This window comes from Schistocerca gregaria, chromosome 2 (genome assembly GCF_023897955.1).
Source record: "Schistocerca gregaria isolate iqSchGreg1 chromosome 2, iqSchGreg1.2, whole genome shotgun sequence".
Lineage (NCBI taxonomy): Eukaryota > Metazoa > Arthropoda > Insecta > Orthoptera > Acrididae > Schistocerca > Schistocerca gregaria.
The window spans coordinates 88,383,090-88,401,611 of NC_064921.1; the positions used below are offsets into that span (position 1 = coordinate 88,383,090).

General features: G+C 45.9%; 1 protein-coding gene across 3 annotated transcripts in view; it reads left to right on the plus strand.

Moving 5' to 3' along the window:
* Positions 1–18,522, plus strand: part of LOC126336385 (cell division cycle protein 23 homolog) — a 121,404-nt gene that overhangs the window by 85,390 nt on the left and 17,492 nt on the right. For all 3 annotated transcript variants that reach the window (XM_050000006.1, XM_050000007.1, XM_050000008.1), the window contains one exon: positions 18,056–18,302. In XM_050000006.1, coding sequence (XP_049855963.1) covers positions 18,056–18,302 — 247 coding nt within the window. The remainder of the gene's footprint in view (positions 1–18,055; positions 18,303–18,522) is intronic.

An 18,522-nucleotide genomic window follows, 5' to 3' on the forward strand; every position in this document is an offset into this window, starting at 1 on the left:
CCGAGTAAAACTGTGAGGGATGGGAAAAACCCACCGTGGTTCAACAACAAAGTTAGGAAACTACTGCGGAAGCAAAGAGAGCTTCACTCCAAGTTTAAATGCAGCCAAAACCTCTCAGACAAACAGAACCTAAACGATGTCAAAGTTAGCGTAAGGAGGGCTATGCGTGAAGCGTGCAGTGAATTTGAAAGTAAAATTCTATGTACCGACTTGACAGAAAATCCTAGGAAGTTCTCGTCTTACGTTAAATCAGTAAGTGGCTCGAAACAGCATATCCAGACACTCCGGGATGATGATGGCTTTGAAACAGAGGATGACACACGTAAAGCTGAAATACTAAACACCTTTTTCCAAAGCTGTTTCACAGAGGAAGACGACCGCACTGCAGTTCCTTCTCTAAATCCTCGCACAAATGAAAAAATGGCTGACATTGAAATAAGTGTCCAAGGAATAGAAAAGCAACTGAAATCACTCAACAGAGGAAAGTCCACTGGACCTGACGGAATACCAATTCGATTCTACACAGAGTACGCGAAAGAACTTGCCCCCCTTCTAACAGTCGTGTACCGCAAGTCTCTAGAGGAACGGAAGGTTCCAAATGATTGGAAAAGAGCGCAGGTAGTCCCAGTCTTCAAGAAGGGTCGTCGAGCAGATGCGCAAAACTATAGACCTATATCTCTGACGTCGATCTGTTGTAGAATTTTAGAACATGATTTTTGCTCAAGTATCGTGTCGGTTCCTACTCTGTAGGAATCAACATGGATTCCGGAAACAGCAATCGTGTGAGACCCAACTCGCTTTATTTGTTCATGAGACCCAGAAACTATTAGATACAGGCTCCCAGGTAGATGCCCGTCAACCTGAGGCATCAAGACTCCCAGAAATGGCCATCCTGCCAGAGGGCCTTTGCTGCAGATGTGTGGTGCCCGTGGGAAGGCCTCCTGGTCAGAGTGGGTGGCATCAGGGCGGATGACATGCCACAAAGTGTAGTACATTCTCTCTTGCTGGTGGGCAAACACCAGCAGTCTCTAAGCAGTCTAGATCTAACTTCAATGCTAAGAAATAAAAGTCTAAATCGTTCTCTTCCCTGGCCACACCATGGGGGGAACAACAGGCTAAGGATGGCAGCGAAGCTTATTCACCCCAGTATGTCGTATGTACAAGAGTTGATGGGGAATCTTTCTTGTCAATGAAAACTCAGTTTTTTGTGGAGCATTTGGAGGACAAGTTTGAGCAGGTGGAGGGCTTGTCCAAAATGCGGTCAGTCAGTTTTTATCAAAACAGCATCCTCTTCCCAGTGACAAGCACTACTCACCTGTGGGAAGCTGGGGGATGTTTCTGTTTCTATCATGCCCCATAAGAGCTTAAATATGGTCCAGGGTATCATATTTCACAGGGACCTGCTTTTGCAGTCTGACGATGAGCTGTATGCCAATTTAGATCTACGAGGTGTCTATTTTGTCTGGCGTGTCCACCGGGGTCTGAGGGATAATCACATTGCCACCATTGTCTTTGAGGGTGACACATACCCGAGAAGGTAAAGGTGATGGTCTACCGCTGTGACATAAAGCCATATATCCCTCAACCGATGCGGTGCTTTAAATGTGGGAAGTTCAGCCATATGTCTTCCGCTGTAATTCCAGCGTTACCTATCAAGATTGTGGACGTCCTTCACATTCCAACACTCCCTCTGCCCCACCTCCCATCTGTGTCAGCTGTGGAGAGCACCATTCGCCTTGCTCACCAAACTGCAGGATTCTCCAGAGAGAAAGAAAAATAATGACATAAGACCCTGGACCGACTGACCTACACTGAGGCTAAGAGAAAATAAGAGGCTACATCCTGTGCGTATGACATCAACCTACACCGCCGCTTTGACAATGGTTCTACCATCTTCCGATCTGTTGTGTAGGGTTGGCTCTCAGAACTGTCAGACTCCACCTGCCCCCTTGATGTTGGGGGGGGGGGGGGGCACTTCTCTCTCCCTGTTGCTCCTGCACAACCTACTTCAGCAGCAACACTTCCCCCAACGATCAAGGATGTCGGTCCCCACTTCTCAGCCGGAGAAGCATAAGTCTTTTTCGGTCCTCTTGCCAGGAAGAGTTACCTTGGGTCACTCCCTTCCCATGTTCCTACCATTGGCAAAGCTGACACAGTCCAGTGGCTGAAGCAACCACAGGTAGCTGGTCATAGGGCTTCACGGTCCTCTTCAGTCCCTGAGACTGAATCACTTAAGCTCTCCCAGACAGGCAAACCTAAGAAGCAGCGAGAGAAACCAAAAAAGAAAAAGACCCCCAAGAACCAAGGCACTACGGTGGCAACCACACCTCACTTCCTACAAGCTCTGTGTATGAGGATGAGGTGGAGATTCTGGTATCCGCTAAGGATCTAGATCTCTCTGGGCCCTCACACACACGGTGGATGTCGATCGCACATTTGCTACAAGCTCTGTGTATGAGGATGAGGTGGAGATTCTGGTGCCCACTAAGGACCTAAATCTCTCTGAGCCCTCACACACGGTGGATGTCGATCGCACAGGTACTCATCTGGTGGCAGCAAGTGACGCTGAGGTGTAGACTGCCTCATTGAGTGTTTCATGCTTTCCCAGTCTCACGATCACGTAATCCTCCAGTGGAATTGCGGCAGTTTTTTGTACCACCTGGCTGAGCTACAGCAACTGTTAAGCTTTACGCCTGCTTTTTGCATTGCCCTCCAGAAAACCTGGTTTCCAGCAATGCGGAGCCCTGTCCTCCATGACTATAAGGGATATTGTAGTAACCGTAGCGACTATAATAGTGTATCAGGTGGAGTTTGCATCTATGCCCTGAAGTATGTATGTAGTGAACATGTGCCCCTTCAAACCCCTCCTGAAGCTGTCAGGATAAGGACGACATAGGAAATAACTGTCTGCAATGTATATCTTCCTCCAGTGGTGCAGTACCCCTACATGTATGGGCTGCACTGATAGATCAATTTCCTAAACCTTTCCTGTTTTGGGAGATTTTAATTCACATAACCACCTCTGCCTCTTAAATACAGGTGCCCCCACACGTTTCTGTGTGGCACATGGCACATATTCGGCCATTGATCTCTCGGTTTGCAGTCCTGACCTTCTCCCATCTGTCCACTGGAGGGTATGTGACGACTTGTGTGGTAGTGACCACTTCCCCATCTTACTGTCACTCCTCCGGTGTCATGTTCACGGGCGCCTATCAAGATAGGCTTTAAACAAGGCAGACTGGGAAGCATTCACCTCTGCTGTCACCATTAAATCTCCCCCTCCCCCACATGGTGTCATTGATGTTGTCATTGAACAGGTTACTACAATGATTGTTTCTGCAGCAGAAAACATGATCCCTTGTTCTTTAGGGTGCCCCCGGTGAAAGACAGTCCCTTGGTGGTCGCCGGAAATCGCTGCGGCAATTAAGGAGCATTGGCAAGCCCTACAGCGACATAAGTGGCACCCTTCTCTAGAGCACCTAATAACCTTTAAGTGGCTCCCTGGCCGTGTTAGCCAGCTTATAAAACGACGGAAACAGGAGTTTTGGGAGAGGTACGTGTCGACCATTGTGTGCCATACATCACCTTCCCAAGTCTGGATGAAGATCAGACATCTTTTTGGGTACCAGTCCCCAACAGGTCACCCTGGCATTAACATCAGTGGAATGTTATCTACTGACGCAAATGCGATTGCCGAACACCGCTGAGCGCTATGCTAGAGCCTCTACATTGGAGAACTACCCCCCCAGCCTTTTGCATCCTCAAACATTGGATGGAAAGGAAAGTCCTCTTGTTCACTACATGCTACAGTGAACCCTATAACGCCCCATTTACAAAGTAGAAGCTCCTCAGCGCTCTTGCACATTGCCCCGACACAGCTCCTGCGCCAGATCGGAGAAACAGTCAGATGATAAAACATCTCTCCTTGAGGTCCATTCATGTACACTTCCATGGTGTACAACTAGGCTGCAGATCCTACTGGACCTTTCACATGTCCCTAAGGACTCCATTAACCCTGCGGCTCTCTCACTTCCTCTCAATTCTTGACATCTACCGGGTCCATGAAGTGGTGTACACTGTCAGCTCGATAGGTGCTGGTCACCTGGGCTTGTGTATGTTCATGGAGGACATATTGAACAGCACTCCTTGCCAAATGGCTGTAGTGTTTTCACTGCAGAGCTGGTGGCCATATCTCTTGCTCTTGAGCACATCCGCTCATGCCCTGTTGAGTCATTTCTCCTGTGTACTGACACCTTGAGCATCTTACAAGCTATCGACCAGTGCTACCCTCGCCATCCTTTGGTAGCGTCCATTCAGGAGTCCATCTATGCCCGGGAATGTCCACTTCATTCATTGGTGTTTGTTTGGATCCCAGGACATGTCGGAATTCCAAGTAATGAATTTGCTGACAGGCAGGCCAAAGAGGCTATATGGAAACCGCCTCTGGAGATGGGCATCTCCGAAACTGACCTGCGTTCAGTCTTACACAGCAGGATTTTTCGGCTTTGAGAGACAGAATAGCATAACAGTACGCACAACAAACTGTGTGTCATTAAGGAGACTACGAATGTGTGGAAGTGTTCCATGCAGTCCTCTCACAGGGAATCAGATGTCCTCTGCTGGCTTCGCATGGTCCATACATGGCTAACACATGGTTACCTCCTCTGTCGTGAGGAGCAACCTCGGTGTTCCTGTGGTTCACAAATGAGGGTCGTCCACCTTTTGCTGGATTGTCCACTTTTAGCCGCTCTGCCGCAGACTTTTAACTTTCTCAGCACCCTGCCTTAGGTGTTGGGCGACAATGCCTCAACAGCAGCTTTAGTTTTACATTTTATTCGTGAGGGTGCATTTTTTCATGTGATCTAAGTTTTAGTGTATGTCCTTTGTCCCTCTTTGTCCTCCACCCTAGTGCTTTTAGGGTGCAGAGTGACTGGCTTCTCCTTTTCATTCTCATGGTCAGCCAGCCATGGTAATCTGCTCTCTTGTTTTGATCTCTTCCACATGTTTCTTTCATCTCTCTGTAGTTTTCTTGTCCAGTTTTGTCCATTTTAGTGTTTGTTAACCTTCTGTCATTCTTGTGGTTATCTCCATTCTTCCAGCTATTTTTGTATGTCTTGATTATTTTACTCCCTCTCTTGTGGAATTATTTTAATCAGAACGAGGGACCGATGATCTAGCAGTTTGGTTCCTACCCCCCCCCCCCCTCCCACCCCTCTCTCTTTTAAACCAGCCAACCTACCTTCCATATGAAGAATTGAGAGAGCTAAATCATCCATATGCAGATGGGCGTTCAGACCTGTCTACAGACTTATGAGAGAGGATGGCGGCAAGGCCAGACTGAGACTTGTTCATCATTAACACAAGGTGCTGGCACATGGTTTAATACCAGCAAGCGATATTTCAGAACTCAAATAAATAATGGATGGTTGAAAAAACTGTGTCTTGTCCAAATTGCACTTGAACCCTGCAGACTGTAAAATAGGTAATACAGCATGAAGGTTGTGCAAATGTTCCTCTGTAGAGGCACCATGCACTACTATATCATCAAAATAGTTGGTGCAGCGTGGAACTTAAGCAATAAATTGCTCTAAAAAGCGTTGAAAATTAGCTGGTGAGTTTGCCACACCAAAAGGCAAACACTGGTATTGATAAAACCCAAATGGGGCATTGATAACTAGAAGGCATTTAGATTCCTTGTCGAACAGCATGTGTAAATATCTCTCGGTCCTGTCAATCATTGAAAAATAAAGACTTCTTCATAATTTCGCAAGCAGCTCATGCAGGTGTGGCAAAGGGTATGTATCAATGATTAACCAAGTATTAATAGATTTTAAAAATTAGTATGTTTTTTGACTGTCGCCAGTGGTGCGGACCATGAAGTGGAAGAAATAGGTCAAATAACTTCTTGAAGACAACTTAATGATGATCCCATAAGGTTACAGGTACTGGGCAGGCTAGGAAAAAAGAGGCCGGACAGACTGTTTCATTGTAATATGAGCCCAAAATTCTGTTGCACAACCCAGCCCTGGAGAAAACAGATAGCATCTAACTGTTGATATGCAACTTGATCAGAAATCAAATGCACTTCATCATCAATGGACAATCCAAACAGTTTAAAAGCATCCAAACCAAACTGATTTTCAGTGTAAGTATTGTCCACAACTAGAAATGTTAATCACTGAACCACAGCCTTGCAAGTCACAGGTGCAGGAAATACTGTCAAAGAATGGAAATCTGTTGTTTATTTAACTCGCCAGTCTCCGCGACACTGTAGTCAGGAGGACAGAACCCAAATCCACTTGAGTCTGAGAATTCACCAACATTACTGCTCCTCCCATATCTACCTGCATTCTCAATGCTTTGTTAAACATGCACATTTTAGTGTATAACTTGCTTTGAGACACTGCCACTGCTGACACACTGTTCACATTCATGTTTGTTTCGTCCTCACTCAGGTTTGGAAAGGAGTTGCATACAAAAGCAATATGTCCTTTCTTATGGCACCTATGACACATTGCCGAGCACTTGGGACATGCAGCCTGTTCATATTGAATGGTGTAGTATGGGCATGAAAGCAGTGGAGCACAGGGCTGTTGGTGTTGTGACGCAGACCGTTGTTGTCGTCAATACCAGTTACCTTTACAACACTGAGATCTCTGATGGACTGCTGCAATAGTGTCTTCATTCCCTTGTGAACTGAATGAAAGCTGAGAGGGGTGAGAGGAACTGATTTCTGAAACTTCGAACCAAGCTTCTATCTGATTATCTGCAGCCCATGAAACTACAGATGACTGACCTATGTTCAATACTTCTGTAAGCATAGGACTCTCTCACTGTAGAGCTTGTCCTAAAACTCCCTTATCAGGAGCGAAAAATATGATGGCGTCACAAAGCAGTTGACCGGTACTCGATTCCTTATGAACATTTGTCACAAAATTATGATGGCAGGTAAGTTTATGTAATCCCGCTGCCCATTCCCAGTTTGATTGTTTTGGCTGCTTTTGGCAGTGGAAAAACACTGCATGAACATTAGTAATCTATGTTTACAGTGGTAGGTAAAATGTAACTCGCACATCTAATCGAAAGAAAGACTTGGAGGTTTTTATAAGAGGGCAAGCTGACACAACTGATAAATGCAGGGTGAAATCCACAACATAGTTTACGTTTGTTACCTCAAATGCCTGGAAATGTTGCTGCAGGCATTTTTCATAAGCATCACAGTCTTTTGTTACATCATCGTACACAGCGAAAGGCAGCATATATGTTGTTGGCAGGGTAGCATGCCATGACAGTGTAGTCGTTCAACTGGAAATAACAATTGCCAGCACCAGCTGTATCTCACGAATAGATGGAAGCACTGCTTCTACAGAAATTTAACTAAAAGGTCTGAAGTGGAACATGTGGAGGCAAATATTGTACATTGCCAAAATGTTTTCTAATCCATGGATGCTGTAATTTATTGCTCAAACAGTACAGATACAAGGAAGAGCAAGATACAATACAATTAGCAGTACACAAGTATCCAGCAGAGCCATGCGCTCATATATTCAGTTCCAACAGGGGCACAGTTAGCAGGCTGTGCACACACCTACTGTCATATTAGCAGGCCGGTTGGCCTCTAATATCCAAATCAAGCACAAACTTCATGTGCGAACTATGAAGCAGCACACATACAAAACTGGTAGTTACAGCAATCATATGATTGAGAACTATTAAGAGTGTGGGTCTATGAGCAGTGTTGCTGGCATGCAACAAGCAATGTTTCACAAGACACTGCACGTAACGTACAAAACATGCAACACAGCAAGCACATGGCGCTTGAGAAACAGCTAAGATTTAATTTTGGCTGCCCCGTAGCACTTGACTCCTTGAAGTGTCAGTCATAAAGTAATTATAATTGGAGTATACAAAGGCACAAAAAAGGAGTACACTAGTTACAATGAAAGAAAAGGTGTGCGTAAACAAAACACATGAATTCCTTGAAGCTAGTAATATTCATCCCATAAAAAAGACTGAATAAAACAATTCCAAAGTAAAATTAAGGAGCATTTAAAGAATGCACATCTTCTCTTGAGTGAACCTAAAAACACCATGTTTAAGAGTGCAGCTAAAAATTCACAAAGAAGGAAATCCAATAAGAGCAGTAATTTACTTCATAAATAGCCCAGTGTACAAACTTTCACAGAAACTAATAAAATACTGATGAAAAATTATACATATGGAACAACATAATCCGTAAAAAAACTGCATAGCTGATGAACTAAAATCCACAGAACTCCATCAGGATGCTCATTTTTTATCACCAGACATTGCCAGCCTTTGCTCAAACATAGCTATACAAGAAACTGTAGCAGTGATCCTGAAGAGCCTAATGAAACATAACAATGTTAATATATGGAGCTCCCCCCTGTGGGTTCGGGGGTTAGAATAGGCCTGCGGTATTCCTGCCTGTTGTAAGAGGCGACTAAAAGGAGTCTCAAACTTTTCGGCCTTGTATGATGGTCCCCTGTTGGGTTTGACCTCCATCTCTCAAAATTTTCCGAAGAGCGAGCCGATTGGGGAAGGGCGCCTTACTTGGTGCATTGTGTCCATCTTGCGATCAGACCTTTCGCCAGCTTATACACCGTTGAACGGCAGTCCTGTCTGCTCTCCATCTCTTGGGTCTCTTGGGCATGACTCTGTTTCTGCGTGCAGATTACACCTTGCACTGTGCAGTGCCTCTTTCTGCACCGACGGCGACCATGGACCACATGTTACCTAACATCCAACACGGTAGCCAGTCTGTTTGTGGTGGGGCCGCCATGTACCCTGTTGGTTGTAGCCCGCTAACAACACAGGGATCGCTCTACTGATGCCTGCGCCGGTAACTCCCCATGTATGCCAAGGAGTAGATGCCTATCCTCCTCGGGTATCGGGACTCCCGGCAACAGCCATCCTGCCAGGTGGCTCTTGCCGTGGCTGGGTGGTGCCCATGGGGAGGGCCCTTGGTTGGAGTAGGTGGCATCAGGGCGGATGACCCGCAATGAAGCGTGGTACATCGTCTCTCGCTGGTGGCCAGCCGCCAGCAGTCTCTAAGCGTTCTCGGGCTCAGTTTAACGTTCAGAAGTACGATCCGAAAACGTTCCCATCCCTGGCCACACCGTGGGAGGAATGTAAGTCTCAGATGGCAGTAGCAGTTATTCGCCCCGCTTCTTAGTTTGTACGAGGGCTGATGGGGAGTCTTTTCTCTCCACAAAGCCTCAGTTCTTCGTCGAGCATTTAGAGGACAAGTTCGGAGAGGTGGAGGGCTTGTCAAAAATGCGCTCTGGGTCAGTCCTGATACAAACGGCATCCTCTGCCCAGTCACGACTGTTACTCGCTTGTGACAAGTTGGGGGATGTTGCCGTTACGATCACACCCCATAAGAGTTTAAATATGGTCCAGGGAGTTATTTACCATAGGGATCTTCTTTTGCAGTCTGATGAAGAGCTGCGCGCCAATTTAGAGCGCTGAGGTGTACATTTCGTCCGGCGCATTCATTGGGGTCCGAAGGAAAATCAGATTGCTACCGGTGCCTTCATCTTGGCCTTCAAAGGACATACATTACCGGAAAAAGTCAAGGTGATGGTCTACCGATGTGACGTTAAGCCCTATATCCCTCCCCCGATGCGGTGCTTTAAGTGCTGGAAGTTCGGCCATATGTCTTCTCGCTGCACTTCCAGCCTCACATGTCAAGATTGCGGACGCCCATCACATCCCAATACTCCATGTGCCCCGCCTCCCATCTGTGTCAACTGCGGGGAGCACCATTCACCTTGCTCTCCAGACTGCTGAGTTTTCCAGAAAGAGCGTAAAATCATGGAATACAAGACCCTGGATCGACTAACCTATACTGAGGCCAAAAGAAAATACGACTGACTCCATCCTGTGAGAATGATATCTTCCTACGCTGCTGCTACAACACCTGTGCTAGCCCCGTCTGTTTCTCCAATTGTGGCCGGATCAACGAGTAGTAAAACTCCTCCTGCCCCCTCGCCAGTGGGGGCCTCTACCCACCGGGTTGCTCCTGCGCCACCTACCTCAGGAGCAACACCAACCCACCAATCGGGGACGTCCGTCCCCACTTCTAAGCTGGAGAAGTGTCCAACTTCTTTGGCTTCTCATGCTCGCAAGGGGTCCCTTGGGTTCCTCCCTTCCCAGGTTTCCGCCAGCAAGAAGGCTGACGACCGACAGTGGCGTAAGTGCTCGCAATCAGCTGGTCGTAGGGCTTCACGATCTTCCTCCGTCCCGGAGACTGAATCGGTGAAGCCGTCCCAGCCGGTGTGACCCAAGGAACGGCATGAGAAACCCAAGGAGAGCTCTCAGCCCAAGGAACTCGCGGTGGCAGCCATCCCACCGCAACCTTCCAGCTCTGCGTCTGAGGATGTGGTGGAGATTCTGGCGTCCGCTGAGGACCTCGATCTCGCCGGTCCATCAGACTCCATGGAAAGCACTATCACAGGTGCTAAATCGGAGGCAGCAGGTGACCCAGCGGCGTAATCTCCCTTCCCAGTCCCATCACGCCTTTCTCAGCCATGGACAACACCATCCTCCAGTGGAACTGCAGTGGTTTCTTCCACCATCTAGCTGAGCTCCGCCAACTTATCAGCCTTCACCCTTTCCTCTGCATTGCTCTGCAGGAAACTTGGTTTCCGGCAACGCGAACCCCCGCCCTCCGTGGCTACCGTGGTTATTATAAGAACCGAGCAGCTTATGAAAGGGTGTCTGGTGGCGTCTGCATATATGTCCTGAACTCTCTTCACAGCGAGTCTGTCCCTCTCCAAACACCTTTAGAGGCTGTCGCTGTTCGGGTGTGGACGCCACAGGCTGTTACCATCTGCAGTCTTTACCTTTCACCGGATGGTAATGTCGCGCAGCATGTCCTGGCTACTCTGATAGCCCAATTGCCGCCACCTTTCTTGTTACTGGGCGACTTTAACGCCCATAACCATCTGTGGGGTGGGTCGGTGGCAACAGGTCGAGGTGCCATCGTTGAGCATTTATTGGCACAGCTCGATCTCTCGATTTTAAATGATGGTGCCTTCACACACTTCAGTGTGGCGCATGGCACATACTCCGCCATTGACCTTTCGATCTGCAGCTTCTTCCCGTCTGTCCAATGGAGAGTGCATGACGAACTTTGTGGTAGTGACCACTTTCCGATCTTTCTGTCACTACTACAGTGTCAGTCTTCTGGGTGCCCTAGCAGATGGGGTCTGAATAAGGCTGACTGGGACTTGTTCTCCTCCACTGCCGCTATTGAGCCTCTCTCTAACGATGACATTGATGCAGTGGTTCAATCGGTCACCACCAGCATCGTTATTGCCACCGAATCTGCCATTCCCCGTTCTTCTGGGTCCCCTTGACGGTGGACTGTGGCTTGGTGGTCGCCTGAGATCGCTGAAGCGATTAAAGCTCGCCGGCGGGGGCTCCAGCGTTACAAGCGACATCCCTCAATCGAACACCTTATCGCCTTCAAACGGCTGCGTGCGCGAGCCTGCCGCATTATCCGCCAACGCAAGCAGGAGTACTGGGAGCGGTATGTGTCCACCATTGGCATCCATGTCACTCCATCGCAGGTCTCGGGCAAGATTCGCCGCCTCTATGGCTATCGGACCCCTGTCAGCGTCCCTGCGCTCTCACTGAATGGAGCAGTTTGTACTGACTCGACGTCATTGCAAACCGCTTGGCAGAGCACTTTGCTCTGAATTCTGCTTCTGCCAACTACCCCTTGGGCTTCTGCTCCATTAAGGAGCGGATAGAATGTCGGAGTCTTTCTTTTCGCACTCACCATCCTGAATTGTACAATGTTCCATTCAGTGAGTGGGAATTCCACAGTGCCCTCGCCGCTTGTCCTGATACCGCTCCTGGCCCAGATAGCATCCACTCTCAGATGCTGAAACACCCGTCAGTGGACTGCCAGCGACGCCTCCTCGATCTTTACAACCGCATTTGGGTCGAGGGTGAGTTTCTGTCGCAATGGCGGGTAAGTCTTGTTGTCCCCTTTCTGAAACCGGGGAAGAACCCTTTGGAGGTGGACAGCTACCGTCCCACTAGCCTCACCAACGTTCTTTGCAAGTTGCTTGAACGGATGGTGAGCCGGCGCTTGAATTGGGTACTGGAGTCTCGGGGCGTTCTGGCTCCGGCTCAGGGTGGGTTCCGTAAAGGCCGCTCCGCCGCTGACAATCTGGTGAGCCTGGAGTCGGCCATCCATACTGCCTTTGCCCGCCGTCAGCATCGGGTCGCTGTCTTTTTCGACATGCGGAAGGCATATGATACGACATGGCGTCATCCCATCCTTTCTACACTTCATGGATGGGGCCTTCGGGGCCCTCTGCCGATCTATATCCGCAATTTTCTGTCATATCGTACCTTCCGCATGCACGTCGCGGCCTCATATAGTTCCTCCTAAGTCCAGGAGAACGGTGTGCCACAGTGTTCTGTTCTAAGTGTGTCTGTTTTTAATAGCCATTAACGGGCTCGCTGCGGCCGTGGGAAATTCTGTCTCCGCTTCCCTGTATGCTGACGACTTTATCCTTTACTACAGCTCTATTGGCATTGCAGCTGCTGAACGTCAGCTACAGGGCGCAATCCGCAAGGCGCAGTCTTGGGCTGTAGCGCATGGTTTTCAGTTTTTGGCAGCCAAGACCTGCATTATGCATTTCTGCCGGCGACGCACTGTTCACCCGGAGCCGTGGCTTTATCTTGACGGTGAGCTTCTTACAGTGGTGGAGTCACATAGGTTTTTGGGGGTGGTTTTTGATGCCCGGTTGACTTGGCTGCCTCATATTCGGCAGCTTAAACAGGCGTGTTGGCGGCATCTAAATGCTCTGCGATGCCTGAGTCACACCAGGTGGGGCGCCGACCGATCTACTCTCCTACGGCTTTACCAGGCGTTAATCCAGTCCCGTCTGGACTATGGGAGTCTGGCTTATGGCTCAGCATCCCCATCTGCGTTGCGGCTGCTGGACCCAATCCTCCAAAGCGGAATATGCCTTGCCACTGGTGCCTTCCGGACCAGCCCTGTCGACAACATACTTGTGGAGGCAGGTGTCCCTCCACTGCGATTACGACGCCAACAATTACTGGCTGCTTATTCTGCCCATGTTTTTAGCTTGCCCGGGCATCCAAATTATCGTGTCCTGTTCCCGCAGTCAGTAGTCAGTCTGCCAGAACGTCGGCCCCGGTCGGGTTGTCCGATCGCCGTACGCGTCAAACAGCTTCTCTACAGGTTTGGGTGTTTCCCTGTACCACCTCCTTTCCGGGCCCCTCTGCGTACACCCCCATGGTGTGTGCCTCGCCCTTGCCTTCGGCTTGACTTGGCACAGAGCCCGAAGGACTCAGTCCCTCCGGTGGCCTTCCGACGGCGCTTTTATTCCATCCTGGACACGTATCAGGGCTCTGGTGTTGTCTATATCGACGGTTCAATGGTTGCTGGTCGTGTCAGTTATGCACTAACTCTAGGGGTCCATTCTGAACAACGTTCGTTACCGGCTGGCTGCAGTGTTTAAACTGCTGAGCTGGTCACCATCTTTCGTGCCCTATAGTATATCCACTCCTGCTCAGGTGAGTCCTTCGTTATCTGTAGAGATTCTCTGAGCGGTTTACGAGCTCTCGGCCAGTGTTTCCCTCATTCTCGTCTGGTGATGGCTATCCAGGAGTCCCTGCATACTCTTGCCCGTTGCGGCAGATCTGTGGTCTTTGTTTGGACCCCGGGCCATGTTGGGATACCCAGAAATAAAACTGTTGACTGCCTGGCGAAAGAGGCCACTAGTGGACCATCTCTGGAGATTGGCCTCCCGGCGACTGATTTGCGGGCACTATTATGCCGCAAAGTTTTTGATTTATGGGACACTGGTTGGCGCAACCTGCCCGTGCCAAACAAACTCCGCCGTATCAAGGAGACGACTACTGTGTGGCGGTCATCCATGCGAGCCAACCGCAGGGAATCAGTTGTCCTTTGCCGGCTCCGCATTGGCCGCACCCGACTCACGCAGTTATTTACTGTGTCGTGAGGATCCCCCTCTTTGTCGATGTGGGGCGTCCTTGACGGTGGTCCATATTCTGTTGGAGTGCGCCCTTTTAACTGTGCTCAGGCAGACTTTTGCGCTGCCTGATATGCTCTCTGCACTTTTATCTGACGACTCTTCCATAGCGGACATAGTTCTGCGTTTTATTCGGGCAGGGGGATTTTATCGCTTAATGTAAGTGTGTGAGTTTTTGTGTTGATTCTGGCCTATGGCCTACGATTTGTCTGATTATTATTTTTTTTTTTTTTTTTTTCATGTCTTTCTCGATGGTTGGCTTTTCCCTCTTTGTTTGTATGGTCGGCCAACCACCGTCACACTCTGTGTGATTTTAGTTCGTCTTGTCTGGTCTTTGTCTACGTTTCTCTTGTTCTGTGTCGTCTGTCTTATCGTCTGTTGATCGTTTTTATTCTCTGTGGGTGTTTTTAGTATTTGGATAAAGGGACTGATGACCGTAGCAGTCTGGTCCCTTTAACCCCCACAAACCAAACCAAACCAATATATGGAGCTTGTTGAATTCATGGAACCTTTCCAGCTGACTTAAAACTACTTTACATTTAATGGCAACAGTTATAGGATCATGTGTACATGGTAGCATTACCAAGCGAGGTGGTGCAGTGGTTGGCACACTAGGCTCACATTCAAGAGGACAATGGTTCAAACCTGCATCCGGCCATCCTGATTTAGGTTTTCCGTGATTTCCTTAAATCACTCCAGGCAAATGCCAGGATGGTTCCTGTGAAAGGACATGGCCAATTTCCTTCCCTATTCTGATGGAACCAATGCTTTTCCCCTCCCCCAAAGTGACCAAATAGATCAGTGATACAAAGGGTCCAAATAAACCAAGAAAACATGCAACAGGAAATACACAGTGAAACAGATTGCAATTTCCAGAGAGTATGCAGCTTCCATTGTGACTCAGCACTGAGCAAAGTAAAAGATCCAGGTTCATACCACTTTACAGATGAAAAATATAAAAGCAAATGTATGTATAGCATCCTGCACATTGACAATATCTCACAAAGGATTGCAAATATCTTAAAAATACAAGGCAAAGATGTAACTAACAATGGAAACTAATACGTAATAGAAAGTGTAATCATGACCAATATTTGAATTCTGGGATATTCAAAATAACATGCCAGGAATGCTCCATGCTCGACCCAGGGCATACAGGTGGAGATTTCCACACCAGGTATACATAGCACATTAGAGTCTACATATAGAGCAGACAAAGATAATAAGCAATAGCTAAACACATATACAAATCACCCATTGGAAATGTAGAGCAAAATTCGATAGTACTTCACTGACTAAATAAAGGTCACAAGATTCTTCTGAAGATATAACTGTAGATATTCATTCCACAAACAAATAAGAAGACAATGAGAAACTGGAAAGTAAGTCACTGAATTTCTTCAGATGTTTTGATAGCAACCTTAATAAATAGGCAAGTAAAATAGTCATTCATAGCAATAAGTACCTTTATAAGTAAAATGTAAATAAATAATGATTGAGATTAAAAATTAAAATACTTTTTGCACAAAAGGATACAAACTCTGTTAATGGTCTATTGTGTTATCTCTGTTCACAACTTGTAAAAATGGCTTTGTGGCTGTTTGCAGTTGTACCTTTGCTGTTTTCAACATGTGCTATAAATGTTTAATATGTGTGAGCTTCTGCATAAGTAAGCTATGAGAAAACTATAAGTAAAATTTTTTGTCCCAATTCGATTTAACTGTGTACAAAAATCCATCATTAATTACAAAATTGCATGTGTGTATTTTACGGCAAAAGTGTCAGAATAATTCAGCGGCTCACACATTGAAAATGTCTCAGAAATTTTGCCTTAGTACACAAAAAATGCACTTGAAAATGGGAGTCACATCCCAAAATACATTGAGCAAGAAGAAAATTAAATAAAACATACAGGTGACTGGCTGCAGAAAGTTATTTTACAAACAAACCCATTGTTACGGTAACTTCCTAATTCAATAGCCTCCGATTCAGAAAGGTGATAATATCAAATTTACCATGCCATCACAGATCATAGCTTCTCTCACTTTCTCAGTTATTAGAATTTCCTGTTTCCACATACTTTTACCTATTCAGCTATTCTTTTAGTACTGCTCTCCTAACTAGGTTGCTAGTGTAAATCTACTCTCAAAACAATGAAATAATCTGGTCCATTTGTATTTAAAGTTGAAGGTGTTCAAATAAATGTGCGGCCTGTGTTCTTCTAATAACTTGCGCAGACAACAGCTTAGGAGTTCATACAACAGTGTCTGCCTGGGTTGCAGTACTGAAACTCTAGGGGAGGACACGGGCCAGAAGGGCAGGGGGGAAGGTCTTCATTAAGGCAGTAATATCCTCAGCCAGTCTGTGGCTATTGACTGTACAGACAATGTGCTATATTTAAACTGCCTCACACCACTTACATCTCTTTGCTGTTAAATTTGTTCATAGTAAACAAAATTTTGCTGCAGTAAGAATCTGAACTCATTATTTTACAATTGTAAACAGGTCTGTTACTTAGCAACTGTATACAGTTTTCAAACATAGCAGTTATACAGCTAGCAGGTTGCAAATAACTGTTAGGTACAATTGGAATAGGTTTCGATACCTAAGAGTGTCTTCATCAAAATGAAATTTTGAGAAACCGTAAAATCACATTGTGAGAAAGCAAGGGTCAGAATTTAGAGCAGGTATGCTCAACTCAAGCCTTGTCATGTTTGCATAGCTGGGAACATCATCTGACACCATTTTACAACCCAAAAGTTACTGATCTTGCTAAATGTGCATAATCAGAATTTCTTCCCCAGGGGAAAATATGTATGCTACAAACTGGGATTTAAAAGAGAAACAAGATGAGAAAACTCTTGTTATCAACAGGTTGTGGTAGAGGATGGGGAGTAGAGTGAGGCTGCAGAAATGTAGGATGAGCTGAAGATAGTTCCCACAAGCATTGTCCAGAAGAGTTGGTTGTGGAACCTCTCCCGTACCTGTCCCAAAACATCCTTGCCCCCATAAGATGATTATTTCATTTTTCTATGGGAAAAGATTGTAAGTGGAAAAGAGATAGCACAAACAAAACACCAATAAATAAAAACAAGACTTTAGGTGCGGGAAATATGATGATGAGGTCTTACTGCAACTACTTGGTATGTTGGAGATAGGTAGTGGGATGCTGGATGAAAGACATTCGTAACAAAAAGCATGAACATACTGTAGAATGATAATATTAGATAATTAAGAAAATGTTGTATGTCAGAGCTGTGATATTCATAATTTTAGTGAAGCAAATAACATGTGTTGGGGTTTGGTTGTTTTGTGAAGTTTCCTCCTCAAGTAACTGAATTAATTGAGTAAAAATGTTTTGCTACCTCAGAAAGTAAATTTGATACTGTGGAAGTTAAGGGAACATCTTAGATAATGTGTACTTCCATAAAGTTTTCCTAAAAATTAAAATATGATATGAAATGAACTTAGTTTTCTGAACAACTGAAAACATTATGCTTAACATTTCTTTGACAAATTGTTCCTATAATCATCCACTACCAAACAACTCAATATGGACACACAGTTTTTATACATTGCTAAATTATTGGCAGGTTCTAAGTAGGTAAATTAATTCTCAATTTTATAATGTTGGCGCATCGTTCTTGCATCAGACAGGTTGAATATTACTCAAAAATATTGTACATTACTGCATCTTAACTCACTTTTATAATGTGTGCCTGTTTTATTCCTTCCTTTTGCCATTTTATGCTCCTGAAGAACAAGCTTAAGTTTCAAAAGTCAAGAGTTTTTTCTGGTTGTTTATATGTTTTTCCAAGCATGTCATTTAATTGTGCAGTAGACTGAAAAGGAATATTCATATGTTTTTTGTATTAAATATTTTGAGAGCTGAGAAAATTGTGAGTTAAATGATGGTGTGTATGTTTAAACCTTAGCATTTGCAAGTTACTGCTTTTTTTTATATACACTTTTGTTGTTTTCTATGCTCTTAGAAGTTAACAGAAGAGATTACCGAGCATGGTACGGTCTTGGTCAAACATACGAAATCCTGAAGATGGCATATTACTGCATTTATTATTACAAACGGGCACAACAACTCAGGCCAAATGACAGCCGTATGCTGACTGCACTCGGAGAAACTTACGAAAAACTGGAGAAACACAAGGACGCTGTGAAATGCTACTATAGAGCACATAGTGTTGGAGACAGTGAAGGAACAGCTCTTCTGAGAGTGGCCAAGTAATGATACATATTTTAAGAGAATATTATGTAGTAATTAGAGGATTTCAGCATTATCACGATTACTTTTTAGTGATTTGTGATATTCGTCATTCCTGACTGTTTACTTGCCATCTGAAAAGTGAAAAAAGAAATATGAACACATCTCGAGGGGGAAAACCCAGCTCTTAAGTAACATGTGTAGAAATGGACATATTTATAGATGTCCTGACAGGCTAAT